The sequence below is a fragment of the Acipenser ruthenus genome, chromosome 8 (assembly GCF_902713425.1).
Source record: "Acipenser ruthenus chromosome 8, fAciRut3.2 maternal haplotype, whole genome shotgun sequence".
In the NCBI taxonomy this organism is placed as follows: domain Eukaryota; kingdom Metazoa; phylum Chordata; class Actinopteri; order Acipenseriformes; family Acipenseridae; genus Acipenser; species Acipenser ruthenus.
In genome coordinates, this window is record NC_081196.1 from 59,808,347 (window position 1) to 59,823,470 (window position 15,124).

Here is a 15,124-nt window from a genome sequence, read left to right on the forward strand (position 1 = left end):
ATGAGACCTTTAGAACATAGTATTAGATAATCTTGACAGACAAAGCAAAAGCAAATGAACACATAGTTGCAACGTGCTGGAATAGAAGGATGTTCTCCCGAATATGCAAACCATGGAGTGTCCTTTCACTAGTGTCTTCAAGTACTAAACCACAGTGACAGAGACCAGCCCAATACAAGCAATACCAAGCATGTTGTCCTTTCACTGTCCTGCACTGCTTACAGCTTTACTATAGATAGATAGATAGATAAATAGATAGATAGATAGATGAATGAATTAGCACTGCACGCACAATTATCTCACTATGGTATACTCAGTATTGTGTATACTGAGTACACTACATGTAAACCAATTAAGCAAATGATTTTAGATGTTTAGTTTCAACTATGAATAAAGTTTGTAGGGGAGAAACGTTTGGGTACTGCCATGAAAATGACATTTTTTTCACTTTATTCCTATTCTTATTCTTGTTAAGTAAGCAAAACAAACACACATGATGAGTTTATGATATTGACTGCTGTAGCTGACCCATTTATATACATTTGATATGCTCTTTTTATTGTTCAAGTTCTCCACCCCCACTAAAGGGCGGTTTATGTAATGCGATTTACAGAGAATTAAAGACCGGCAGGCAGTATAGTATAACCGATTAGCTGTCTGTTTACAAGAAAAAAACAGAGAAAAACGTGTGTCTATCCGAATGCTTCCCACTAGAATATCTTGCAATGTAAACACTGGCATGGCAAGAGTAAACTATCCATAACACACATGTTCAAATACAGCGGGCATGTGAACTGAGAGCAGGACTCAGTCTCTCCATTTCAAGGTGCTGCTTTTGGCACTCGCTAGAAACCCTGCGTGTGAAAATGTAACGCGGCAGTTACAAAAATAAACAGAAACGTGCAGCTGTAAACACATTTCTTGTTCTTTCCATCTGCTATGCTGATTGGTAAACATTCAAGGTATTAAACAAGGTGTTACTTTCGCCACTGTTGCAGATACAGCGTGCTTGTGCAGGTTTGTTTTGGGAGCAGTCTAGAGGGTACCGTAACTGTCCACCCCTGCCGTGGCAGCTCAAGGACTACTAGTGGCTTTTATCTCAAACATATATACAGTATATATATATATATATATATATATATATATATATATATATATATATATATATATATATATACTGTATATCACATTCTCTATTGGTGGAAAGATTCATTTTGTCAGGTAACGTTATTACTGTATTAGGTACAGTGGCTGGTGTTAAGCGTAACAGTTACAATCCACTCTGCGACACCCTGCACTTCCTTAAAGACCCGCTAGAGGGCTTTGCACACTGTGTGCTTTATGTGTGCACATAAATTCATGTTGCTTTGCGCAGCAAGATGTTCCAACGTGCCTACATTTAAGGCATTTTAAGAATGCATTTCGATGTCTTAAAAAACATGACCTATGTTATACTTGAAGTTGAATGTGTTAAGGATGTCTTCTGTTATATACTGTGATATGCTGAAGGTTGTCATCATCTCTTGAACGCTTCACGCAGTCGGTGTTTAATAAAATACTGTCTGGGCTGTCGCCGGGAGATGTAAAGTACAGCAGACCTGCCCAACATCTGAAATTGTGAACATGCAGCCTGGATCACGAGGCAGCTGACAGGACTGCTTGTAAACAAAGCTGGGTGCATTTCATTACACTCCTCGCCCTGGAAGACTTGAAGAGCAGCTATTTCAACCATTCAAGCTCAAATAAAGTGAGCGGTGTGACATGCACACCTGCTATTGGCTGTATGGAGCACTCAGATTAAAAAAAATACCGGCCGATATATTCAGCAATGTATTTACAAACAGATTTAACACATCGTAACCCTATGCATGATACATGTATGTTTACAATATGAAAAAAAAGCCGTCTTTGCCACCGGTGTGTAAGTCATCTTCATTTGTGTAATAAATGGTCTTGTAACATACTAAATCTGTAATAGATGTATTGATTTATACTATATATATATATATATATATATATATATATATATATATATATATATATATATATATATATATATATATATATATAATGGTCAGTATAAGAAGTCGGTAAATTACAGTTAACTATAAAATAGAAGTATACCTTAAGTTCACACTCATTGCTCGTATTGGTGACGCTTTAACTATTTATAACGAATGAAGTTTACGTCATAGTTATCCCACAGAACAAATATCTATATGTAAAATATATCGATTTGGAATATTGTTTCTGAATTGAAAAAAAAATGGCCAGCTATACTATATACATTTTCAAATAAACTATCGTCCCCTGAATAGAATGTTATAGGCCTACAGGTTATATGTGCAAAGAATATTAATTTATTTCAGAAAACCTGTATGATAAAATTAATTTAAAAAAAAGACACTCACTACATATACCGAACACTGGTACTGTGTACAGTGTCATCATTTCTCTATGGGGTTAGGGTTATTTAAACTCTGTACGTCAATGTTTGATAGATTGACACTAATTCCATTATGTGAGGGCTCTACTTCTTGTTTGTACATCGCACAGCAAATCCTAAAAAGGGATAAAGAACTTCGGTGCCTCTTTACTCATAAATCAGTCGTTACTTATACGGTAGGAAAGGGAAAGGGGATCAGTGAACAGCTTCACTCTGTATTGCTCAATAATTTTCCGCTAAACTATGACACTGGGACTTTATGACCTATACATTAATAGCAACGTGTAACGTCATGCATTTCATTCGGACTACGAATAGGGCACACAGCACCAATCTGTAATGCACGCCGCTGCTCAAAGAAGTCGTGTTCGGAGCTGTTGAGGATTCCAGCCTTGAGCTGGGAAAGAGTGGCCTAATTGAGCCCGCTTGAGGAAAGCAAACCACCTTCTTTAGCCTGGAAGCAGGCACACGCAGTGTATAAAGTGTCTTTGGCGTGTTGAGAAATATGAAGAAAATGTATAAACACATTTCATTGGCAGGACGAGATGTAAGCTTTCCAAGAGTTCAGTTTGGAGTAAGCATACAACCTTTGACCAATTAAGAACCTTTTTTTTTTTTTTTGAAAAAAATCAGAACACAAGCTGTATTTATGTAATTTGATACATTACGTTTAGACTTAACTTTTGTGGTTAACAAAATTATCGTAAGGTGTCATAACAATATAGTTAAAGAGGATATTTATCTGAAAATGACCAATATTAACTAACCACTAACTGATTCAAAGTATATAACCTCCTGCTCTTGATTTAGGGGACGAAGTAAACCTGATAAAGCAGTTAGGTTGCCTGGAAAGATCTTATCTAATGTTATGCTATCTAATGTTATATTATCTAATATCTAATGTTATATTTAGAAAGCAGGGTTCAATTATTGCGCTGAGGCTCTCGCTCGTATTAACAGGACATCTAGATAAAGAAATGTGTGTCAATTGTTTTAGTTTCCCAGCTATTTAAATGACATTACCAAGATGATTCGTAACTGGCTGATCAGTTATATGTTACTTTTTGCCCGTAAGTAACCCCCTGAACCTTAATCACTTTCCAACGCAATCTTGTTGCCCCAGCCCGCGCCCCCGCCCTTGACTGAGCGACGTCAACGCCCCCTTCAGCGATACAAAGAGGTCCGTATAAGAGCCCGGCGCGCACGATCACAGCAGTGTGGATTGTTCTGGATAACAGATAAGCGCAGAGGAAAGAACCTGCAGGCAGAGACCTTTGGAACTATTGTGTTCTGCATTCGGTGGAAACGCGTGTTTATTGAGTACTTGTTGGATACTGCATAAGAAGAGCGAAACAGGGTCGAAATGAAATCTCCCAAAGTGAACGCGCAGAAGAAATGTAAGTTACATTAGTTGTATGCATCGCTTGGAATTTGGTTGTGGATAGATGCACGGATGTTGACTACTTGTCTGATTTTGTCACTGGTTGGTGCTGGTCACAGTAGGAGTATTAAATCTTTCTTTCAGAATATAATATTTGTACATGTTGGCTGTGGGAGTGTGACTGGTCTTTTGTTTTGTGCAGCTTAGTATTATTAATATTATTATTATTATTATTATTATTATTATTATTATGGTATTAAAATAAATGAATGATTCGTGCTATGAAAATTGTGAAGACTTGGTTGTGTGCCAGTTGACAACAATACGGATGATGTGTATCCAGTTTAACCACGTTGCTGTATTGCTGTACTGTTAAATAGCAAATTACTACAGAAATATTTGACTTCATCACTTTAGTTTTCTAAGGCTGAAATGAAGCGATACCATTTGCAACATTTGTCAATATTTTTTTTCTGCAGTATTACTGTAACTTTAGTTAGGACAGAAGCTGCACTGCAAAATAACCAGTAACCAATATTTTACAGCTAGGTTAAAAGTACCGCATTACTGGTTTGTTGTGGTAAATTATCAATGAAATCTGCGCGCACTTGTGCATGAAGTAGTGTACTTATTCAACGTATTCGGTGAAAAGCACTAGCGTGTAACACGAATGAAATTGTATTGTGGTTGTTCCAGCACATTTTCCGGAGGATGACGACGACTTGAGCGCCGTTCTTTGCGAGTTCGATGCAGTTATTGAAGATTTCTCATCCCCTGTACACAAGAGGCACTTCAGATACGATGAACATTTAAAAACCATGAAGAGAAGGAGTAGCGCCAGCGTCAGTGACAGCGGCATCAGCGATTCAGAGAGTAAGTCACTGTGGTTATAGCAGGAGAAACACCACTGAAGAGATTGTTTCATTGAGTTATAAACAGTATTAACTACTCCAATCCAAGCACCCCCTCGCTTATACTTTCATAATGGGTGAGGGGCTGGATGTCAAAATGAGAGACCATCATGGTTAACCATTGCCAGGCCATGCTTGGTACTCAATGGCACAAGTGCCAGACCGTGTTCAACAACACACACTGGTGACACTGAGGAGTTTCATGGTCACAGTGGTAGCAACGTTTACCAGAAGTCTGGAAAGTGGTAATCTAAGGTCTTTTAACAGGAGTTACAGGTACAGTAAACAGGGGACACACAGACAAAGCACAGACCAAAGCATAAAGATGTAGGTTCAAGCTATTGTTTGACTGTTCAGTGGAAGTCAGTCAGAGTACGATGGCATTGCCTTCAGTACAGTTCCACGGGACACTATCCAGAGAGGAAACCGTTTCTATTTTCACATGAGATTAAGAAATACTCCAGTGGTTTGAAACTTTGGTGCTGGTTAGTGTAATAGAAAGCACATCATTGGGGTTGTTTACATCCACCAGTGGCAGCTTTAGGAGCAGAAAACTTCCCACTTTGAAATCTGCTTGCCACCGCCATGCAGAGTATCTCTGAGGCAATCAGGCATGCCCCAGTGTAGGCTTTGACAGCTTCAACGTGTAAGAAAACAAAAGCATTATACTGCTAACATTTTATATGAAACGCATGCATTTTTCAGGGTAGCAACCTCTCAAAATATTTCAAACACATGAGCACTACATGCTAAATACAGGTACAGTAGCTGTCCCGCATCTGTTTTTAAAACACCACGATAGGTACTGTATAGAAAAAAACAAGCTTAACCATAATTATTGTGAAAAATTGTATTTATTAAATGTACTTTTAAAGTAATAATATTTAGTTTCTTTCCAAATGTTTCAGCGTGCAAATAATGTGGTTGCGTTTAGCTGCCTTATAAAAATGAACTCAGTCTCTAATCCCGTGCAGCTTTGTATTCACTTGTGTTGAAGGTCTCAACCATCCATGAGAGGTCGTGTTTATGATGATTTGGGCAGTTGTTTCCCACCCTGAAATAGGAGACTGCAATGCAAACCACAGATTAGACTGTGTTTACCAAACCAAGACACACCCATCTCTAGTCTAAGCCCTTTAGTTTTCAGCCATCGTACTGCCCGCAGGAACGGGATAATCTCAGGGCGGTTTTTATTGTACTGTCAGCATGCACATAATATGCATACATTTTACTGGACTGCAGTTGAAGTTGTGAAAAACAAGAGCAACATACAGAGTCGGTACAAAGGGATGGAAGAGTACAACAAACAAGATTGTGTCCCCTTGCATGTTCCAATTATTCTTAACAAATGAGTCACATTTGCAGATGACACAGAGCTTGGGGAAGTAGCTATCACAGTTTTTGAAGGAAATCCAAAGGTATTTACACTGCATACAGAACTTTCATAAGAAAAGTTTGGGAACGAGAAAAGGTCAGTCTCCCCGACTGGGGGGGATCTAATTTAAAAACACAGAATCTAGTCATTTTTAATGTTCCCAGTGTTTTAGATCCCTACGTTTCTAATGACATTTTATGTTGATAAAAGTAAAGTGTTGAATGACGGTCGCAGACATGTAGGGATCAAACAGCAAGTCGTGGGCGGTCAGGGGTGCAAATCGTTTTGAAAATCGGTGCTGAACTGATGCTGATGATCAAACCCTGCCCTAATCAACCCCCTCTCAGAACATCCCGCAGAACCCAAACCTTCTCTCCTGTGTATGTGGATGAGTGTGGGTGGGTCATGTGTGTAGTCCAGACCCAAAGAGAAACTATCATAATCTACAGTTGCTAGGAATACAAACAAAAATAAATAAGTTAAACATGTCTACTGTGCCATAACTCCAAATGTGCCCCCCCTGCTGGAACTGAAACAGAACACAGCAGCAAAGAGAAAGATTCTGGGGCGTTGTAGAAAACACACTGCCTGCTGAGTGCACCCAGGCAGTGTGGGGGGTGCCGAGTGCACCCAGGCAGTGTGGGGGGTGCCGAGTGCACCCAGGCAGTGTGGGGGGTGCCGAGTGCACCCAGGCAGTGTGGGGTTATAATGGATGCTGCCATTTTAATAACCACACAGAAATGGTTCTGTAATTTGTGATACAATGTTGACAGCAAAAGGTTGTTGTATGCCGTGGTAAGGAAAGAACATGTCATTATTAGAGTATGCACTGATTACACAGCTGCAGCACTGGCATAGATTAAAAAGTATTCTGGAAAACACAGAACTTGTTTCCAAAGTGTGTGTGTGTGTGTTTGGCTTTTGGAATTCAAAGCTGCTTCTAGAAATCTTGTCCATCTCGCGTTTGGGAATCCCAGATTAATGCACAAAGCTTCTTACTTTCTCTAATCATTGTCTCTACATTGACACCTTTTAGATGTTAAGAACATGCTAGCTTTCTGTTGTGTGCTTTCCAACAGGTGCAGACTCCCTTTATAGAAACAGCTTCAGCTTCAGTGATGAAAAGCTGAACTCCTCGACTGTGTTTCCACCCACGCTGGCCTCCTCATCCTCCTCCTCCGCATCCCCCAGAGGTACATATTAAACTAGCATGATCAGCATTTACTGTACAAATGCAATCACAGTGTCTAATCTGTTGCTTATTACCTTTTGGTGGTTTGCCATGGTTGTCCGTGCTTGGCCAGGTCTTTACTATGCTCCGCTGGTCTTATAAAGATGCCATTAATTTTAAGAAACAAACATCCTCTTATATGGCTGCTTGTTGCACATCGATGATTATTATTGACACATTAATAGAATCGCACCCTGAGCGTTCGACTTTACTAAAGGGGATTAAAGAAGCATTTTTAGAACGGTTTTCAGATGGGACAAATTTTAATAACATAAATCATTTAAAATGAATGATTTTGTTTCCATGCAGCTTATAAAGATGTACAAGTTAATGTGGGGTGACAAAATGAATGCAACCTTTCTACAACATTTGCACATGCTGCTTTAATATGCCCCTGATGATCGCATGTCATTATGTTTCAGTGTTTGAACTGTGTGTGACAGTCGGTACTTGCAATAGGAAGGTCTGTTAGGAAATGGGAAGTAATAACTGCTTTCTAATGTGCTTTCAGCAAAGCTTGGAGACACAAAAGAACTAGAAGACTTTATTGCCGATCTTGACAGAACGTTAGCAGGTAAGTGACAGGCACTGTCCACAGACTCGTTCACTGCATTCTGCCACTGAAGTCACACTGTGGGACTGTTTCGCTTGTCTCTGGTGTCCGGGGAAGTATTATACACTCATTCTTAACTCTCCTGTTGGCCTTTGTTCTCTTTTACCTCATGTGTAAGACACACACACACACCCTTACCCCTGAGTTGTCAACATTTTTCTGATCCCTTCAGCAGAAGCTTTGCAGATTGATCGTTGTTCTTGGGTCTGGACAGTCTGCTATGTCAACAGAGGGTTATTTTTTATTTTCTCCCAATTTGGAATGGCCAATTTATTTTTTAGGCCCAGCTCACCGCTACCACTCCTGCGCTGACTCGGGAGGGCGAAGACGAACACACACTGTCCTCCGAAGCGTGTGCCGTCAGCCAACTGCTTTTTTTCACAGTGCGGACTCACCATGCAGCCACCCAAGAGCTACAGCGTCGGAGGACAACGCAGCTCTCAGGCAGCTTGCAGGCAAGCCCGCAGGTGCCCGGCCAGACTACAGGGGTCGCTGGTGCGCGGTGAGCCGAGGACACCCTGCCCAACCTAAACCTCCCTCCCCCAGGCGATGCTCGGCCAGTTGTGCACCGCCCCCTGGGAGCTCCCATCCACGGTCGGCTGTGGAATAGCCTGGACTCAAACTGGCGATGTCCAAGCTATAGGGCGCATCCTGCACGCGGAGTGCTTTTACAGGATATGCCACTCAGGAGCCCAGTGATTTTTATTTATTTATTTATTTATTTATTTATTTATTTATTTATTTATTTTTAAAAACGTTACAAATACTGTTAAATGTCCCTCTCATGATGACAGCGGTTCAGCGAGCTGGCCTGGGCCTAGTTGTTTTCATTCCTCTGACCCTTCAGTGCTCACCCCTGCATGAACTAAGGAATCTTTTTGGCGGCTGCCTTGTTGGTCACATGCTGGTGTATACTGTATATGGCCGGTCAATGAGATGTTAATAAAATGTAATACCCTCTAAGTATAGCATTGACACCTTGGGAACCGAACTGCATGCTGATCGTGTTGCATTTCTCACATTTGTTCACAGATATGTGAAGGGAAGATGGTCGGCACCAGTTCACGGAATGAAAAGGGGAGTGGGGAGGAGGAGGCACAGAATCCAAGAGGGACAAGGGTGGAAATACAGGCTGTTTGGACTTGAGGATATGCATGTGTTGCACGCATGCTTATCTAATGCTTTCGTTCTGTGAATATGAAAAGTAGTGCTGTGTGTGATATTAAAGACTCTGCAACATGTATTTTACAGCTGACGCGACCTACAAGTTCTAATGGGGCTGTGCTATAGTTTTACTGAAAACTTGGAGCTTAAATATAATTTAAATAGCTTTTTATAGAAATATATTTGTAATTTTTTAGAGTCGGTAATTTTATTAATTTAGTTTTCTTTTTTTTTTTTCATTGAAATATATTTTTGTATCTTGAATAAATCTTGATTCAGATTCTAATACCATGGTATCTAAAGCTTTAATTAGTATTGTTTTCATTTATTGTTGAACAGGCTTTTAAATACTGTAAACTGGATTCGATAAGCTTACATTTGTTATGACTGAGCAATCACAATAATATTAATCCTCTGTAAAATTCACGTTTAAATTAAGAATGCTAAGTAAACATATAATATTTATATTGTATTTTATATTTATACATATACTGTATAGAAAGTTTGGCACCTATCCTATAATAGCTCCTTAGTGGAGTTTCTTCATATCCACACCTGTTGGGCAGTAGCAGCTGAGACGTCCCTGCTCCTAGCTCAGCAGGATGGCGTGCGCTGGTCTCCAGTGCAGGGTGACGGCTCAGCTGAGACGTCCCTGCTCCTAGCTCAGCAGGACGGCGTGCGCTGGTCTCCAGTGCAGGGTGACGGCTCAGCTGAGACGTCCCTGCTCCTAGCTCAGCAGGACGGCGTGCGCTGGTCTCCAGTGCAGGGTGACGGCTCAGCTGAGACATCCCTGCTCCTAGCTCAGCAGGACAGTGTGTGCTAAAATGAGTGGTGTTATTATTATTATTATTATTTATTTTTTAGCAGACGCCCTTATCCAGGGCGACTTACAATTGTCACAAGATATCACATTATTTTTTACATACAATTACCCATTTATACAGTTGGGTTTTTACTGGAGCTATCTAGGTAAAGTACCTTGCTCAAGGGTACAGCAGCAGTGTACCCTACCAGGGATTGAACCCACAACCCTCCGGTCAAGAGTCCAGAGCCTAACCACTACTCCACACTGCTGCCCCGGTGTTAGAAGTGGGAGTTCCCTTCCACCCCCTCTCTACCCTTTATCATTATACCTCTCCTCTTTGTTGCTGGGATGCAACAATTATCAAATAAAAAGTTTGCCAAAAAAAACAATCTATTTTATACATGGTTTACAGCTTCTCAGTTTCTAGTGTGACATAATGGCTGGAATAGGCTTGTTAAACCCGAAGTGGTTTTCTCTTCTTTACTTCCCTAGTAGCCTGTGTCTTACACGTTATTGCTCCTTCAGTGTACTGCAGTTGGTTACTTTGAAGAGGGAAGTACAAGCAGTGTTTTGAAATCTGATCCCCTGAAGGGTTAAACTCAGATAGTTGGCTCTGGCTCCTGATGAAACAGGTGGGTGTGAAGGAGTGTTTTATTGAGGACACATTGATGCCTGTAAAGATGCCATTACTTCAAGTCTCTCCTGCTGACCTTTATGGGTCCTGTGGAATGCTCCTGTACATAGTGCAGCATTTACAGCAGCACATTACGCATGACCTGTCAATATAGAGGCTGCCCATCACATGAGACGGCTCTGAATGCTTCAACAGGAAAGCAAATAAACACTTTCTCGATACACTGGCAAGGTTATTTCTTTCTTAACTGAAATGTTCTTTCACTGAGAGTAACCTTTTGTACAGCGAAACCTTGTTTCGGGGAGTTCAGGGAACTTTGCTGCAGTGAATGCTGGGAGATGGAGATCAGAGCTGGTGCCTGTCTACCATCTAATCCAACCTAACTTGTTGGCTTTTTAGTATAGTTATGTATTGTTCCTATTGTTAATGGTATTTAAATAAGTTATTTTACTGCCTCTTTGAAAGTGTCTGTATTACATTTCATTAGTCTCCATCAACACCTCATTAACACTTTTTAACCTGTTTACCTGATCAATCTTGTCAACGACCGCCACTTTGGTAAACATTTGGGGACATTGACAGTAATGAGCCATTGAAACACCTGAAATGATGTTGGGTCAAAATGGGTTGGAGTTAATGCCATGGATGGCATGTTTTTGACTTATTTCACTTATTTGACTTGCATTCAGAGACATTCAATAAGATTTAAGACCACAGATATATTTACAATCCCCCGCCACCTTTGAACTGTGGCAGCTTGAGATTAGAAATACAGTAAACAAAAGCCAGAAACATTTAAAGCCTGAGGGTATTTTCTAAACATGCCTGGTGGGAACTCCTTGAAGCCGTATTGCTTCTAGTTGCACAGTTAAGTTTACAACTACTGTATGTTCCTACTCTTCATTAGGCTGGTGCCATTAATAGGATCATCCATTTTGGTGTGAAATGCTTGGAGAGGACTTGAAAGCTAGTTAAAATCAGGCAAGGTCATTTTCATAGTCACAACAAACACCATAGCTGGAACCTATAACCTTTGAAATAATTTGACTGCAGGGTAAAGCTTGAGGCAGACTGAATACCATGCACTGGTTTCTTTTTAGTTTAAGAACAATCCCACTTAAAATGCAACCTCATTTTCCAAGAAAGTCCAAACTGTAGTGGCACCCAGTTGTACATGTGGCTGGGATTAACACACAAGGAAGTGAATTGCCCAAGGTTACATAAACAATGCAGCAGCGCAGCTGGGATTTAAACCAAGGATCCTTTGGCTGCTTTGCTCTATCCGTTCGACCACACTGACTCTGTCATTGATAACAAGGGGTAATCGTTGACACGACTCCCACTTACTGCTGTTTTGTTTCACTTGTCATAACATTGAGGAAGTTCCCTTTTCCATGCATCCCGAGGGAACTTTTACACTGGTCAGAACAATCCCGCGCTACACCAGGACTCCAAAGCCCAATGAAGTTTGTTATTCATTAGTACAGCCATCAAAAGTGCTGGGAGTAACGTTCCCCAGTGCAACTCTGTTCAACATCTCTGAGATGTGTTGAAGGGTCTGATAAGGAGAATAACACTTTCCCCCCAGTGCAACCCTGTTCAACGTCTCTGAGACATGTTGAAGGGTCTGATGAAGAGAATAATGTATGTATTTGATAAGATACTGTAAGTTTAACATCACTCTATATCACCCTATAGAATTGACTCATTTTACTTCATAAATTCGAATGAAACCTGTTGAATAATGTTACATAATATATTGGATTACATACTGCTTTGTAGTTTTCCATATAACAAAAAACAGCCAATTGAAAAATGTGACATTTAAAATCTAACTAAAAATTGATATTTTGAAATACTGTAATACTATTATGGATTCCGGTAGACTTTTGCAATATCATTTGATAGTTTCTTTGATTGCATGATGTTAAATAAAAATATCTAAATGACGTTCATATATATATATATATATATATATATATATATATATATATATATATATATATATATATATATATATATTTATTATGTCTCAATCGTAAAATTCTAGGTGATGCAAAACATTTGGGCATAGATGTATGTAATTAGCAATACATTCCTCCTGAAGGCAATTGTTTACAGTTTGTATATAAAACTTTTCTTAATCACTTCTCTTAAGTTTAATGCTCAAGTTAAAGCACCTATACAGTTGGTGTCAGTCACTGGACAATTTCTGCTGCATGGTGATGGCGCTAATAATGTAATCCTGCAGCCCATCATTCCTCTGTGGTTAATGCCTTTTCCATTAGTGACTTTCAAGCACCCTGGCCTGTATTTTGGCAATTTTATCAGACCCATTCTTATTGATCACTGAAGGTGCGCAGCTCAGCTGTAGCTTCTGTGCATCGCTGACTGGCAGGAATCTACCCGAGATGCCCCAGGTGAACACAGGATCATTAAAGGCACTTTGTGTTCCACCTCGTCATTACTTGCACTGTACATCTACTAGTAAAGGTTAACCCCTCCCTGTGAGATCTGGGTGTAAAAGTCGACCATACTGTGATGATCAGACCTGCCTGGCTGGGGGGTTATCGAGTTCATCCTGGTGTGAAAGGGGGAGGGGTCACCAAAGAGGAGGGCGGAGTTATTAGTGCTAATTACAGAAATAAAAGTGTTAAAGGCGAGACTGGAGTACAGTAATCGCAATGATAGTTGTGCTGTGAAAATATCTGCTTCACTTTAATTTTGAATATAACCCTCGTCAGCAGGCGCTGTCTGTCTCTGCAGCCCCAGTTCTTTCTCATACAGAAGGCTCTTGACCCCAGGTCCTGACAGCAGCTTTTGTCACTGTGTCACTCCTGGCCTCAGTGGAACCCTAATGGCTCTCTTTCCATCCCTGGATTTCCTGTGCTGCCCTTTAAAGACCACTAGGAAAGAAGAACACTTACTGCAGGGCCCAATTCACTTTGAATGAACTCCAGTGCAAGGTTTCCAGCAGTTATGTAGCAAGAAATAACAAGAAATAATGCTGTACTGTCTATTGTATAGGAGCTTTTAATTTATTATGTTTTGTAACATTAATATTTTGCTCTGGAATAAATCCTTAGTAACTGCTGAAATGTGGACCAGTTTGTGTCAGGGCTTGGCTGTGTCATTAATCATTTGTGTTGTACTGAACCTGGCAAAAATACTTCAGCTGATAACAAATACAAACAATAAATACATGCTCTTTAGGCTGTAACGGGTTTGATTTCTTTTGTCATCGAATTCTGAAAACGGAAGATTAGTAAATCAGTATACTAATACTTTATCGTGGGTGGGATGGCCTGAACTGCAATGGCACGTCTCCTACTAATATGAAAGTCAATTAAAATGGGATTTGAATTTCACCACTGTTTTCTTTGGCTATGACCTTCAATCTTCAAATCTTGACTGTAATCAAATGTAATAAGGCAAAGTTAATTTAATGCAGTCCTATAGCTCTACTGGTGCACATTCTTGATTATTAATTATTAACCTATTATTCATTTGAAATCAATTGCTACTGTTTAGTGATGTCTCCCAGGGTGCTCTTGAAATTCTCCAGGTTTTTCCGGTGACATTTTTTTATTGGATTTTTTTAAATTGCGTGACATCAACAGCACACAGTGTCTACTCTGTGCTTAACAAGTTATTGGGCTAGTGACATAAACACAGCTATTCCTGGTAAACAGCAGTTCTCAAGCACAGTCACACAAATGGGTGCTTGTTAGCTGATTAATTATAACAGAAACCTCTGGTACACTCAGGGAATAATTAACATGTTCAGAGCCACGCACAGTCAGTACAGACAAAAAAAGAGCCTGTTTTGTTATTAACTGGGTATAAGAAGAAACTTGACATGATGATTCAATAAAGTTTCCACTAAATTAAATACATTTATGACTTGGATATGCTTTCACAAATAATAAAACCCAGCATTATATACTTGCACGCAGGTTATTACAGACTGCTAACCTTCCAGCGAGCTTGTGAATTTTCCAGTCATTGACCAATTAGGTATAAATCCTTTTCACACTCACCTGCAACAATACCCTTATAGATTGATCCAGATGGGGATTCAATTGGAAGCAGAATAGACTTGCAAATCCATGAGACTAGATCAATGCCAACAGCCCAGTGCATTCATGATCAATGTCACTTCCGTCTGACAGCCTGCTTAGAGCCCATGCACACAGAGGTTTGTTGGTACAAGATTCATTCCCAGTGGTTGGGGTCCATAGGTCTTCATTTTCAAGCAACCATCACAGCTGGCAACAAGTGGATGGGCTGAGTGAGAAACAGCAGCAGCTGCCAGGGCTGAGGAGGCGCGCTGGGCTGGAAGTGTGGGAAAGAGGCTTGTGCCATAATGTGTACCTTCTCTGTGGAGAGCTAATGAATCCAAAAACGACATCTGTTACAATGGAAGTCTTTACTGTGCCCACACTGGACTTCTCACATCTCAAAATGTAAGCAGAGATAGGAAGTTCATCCAGAACTATTAGAAACTTGCTGAAATGTTTCTCATGGAACTTATTAGGGTTAGCGCTCGTTAGCTACAGTAGGT

At 40.2% G+C, this 15,124-nt stretch overlaps 1 protein-coding gene across 1 annotated transcript; it reads left to right on the plus strand.

Annotated features, from left to right (window-relative positions):
• The first annotated feature begins 3,644 nt into the window (after window positions 1–3,644).
• Window positions 3,645–9,430, plus strand: LOC117406725 (regulator of cell cycle RGCC-like). The gene is made up of 5 exons (XM_034011002.3): window positions 3,645–3,843; window positions 4,524–4,700; window positions 7,193–7,306; window positions 7,856–7,918; window positions 8,990–9,430. Exons 1-5 carry the CDS (start codon window positions 3,810–3,812, stop codon window positions 8,995–8,997), a joined length of 396 nt encoding a protein of 131 aa, XP_033866893.1. The 5' UTR covers window positions 3,645–3,809; the 3' UTR covers window positions 8,998–9,430.
• Window positions 9,431–15,124: the final 5,694 nt, after the last annotated feature.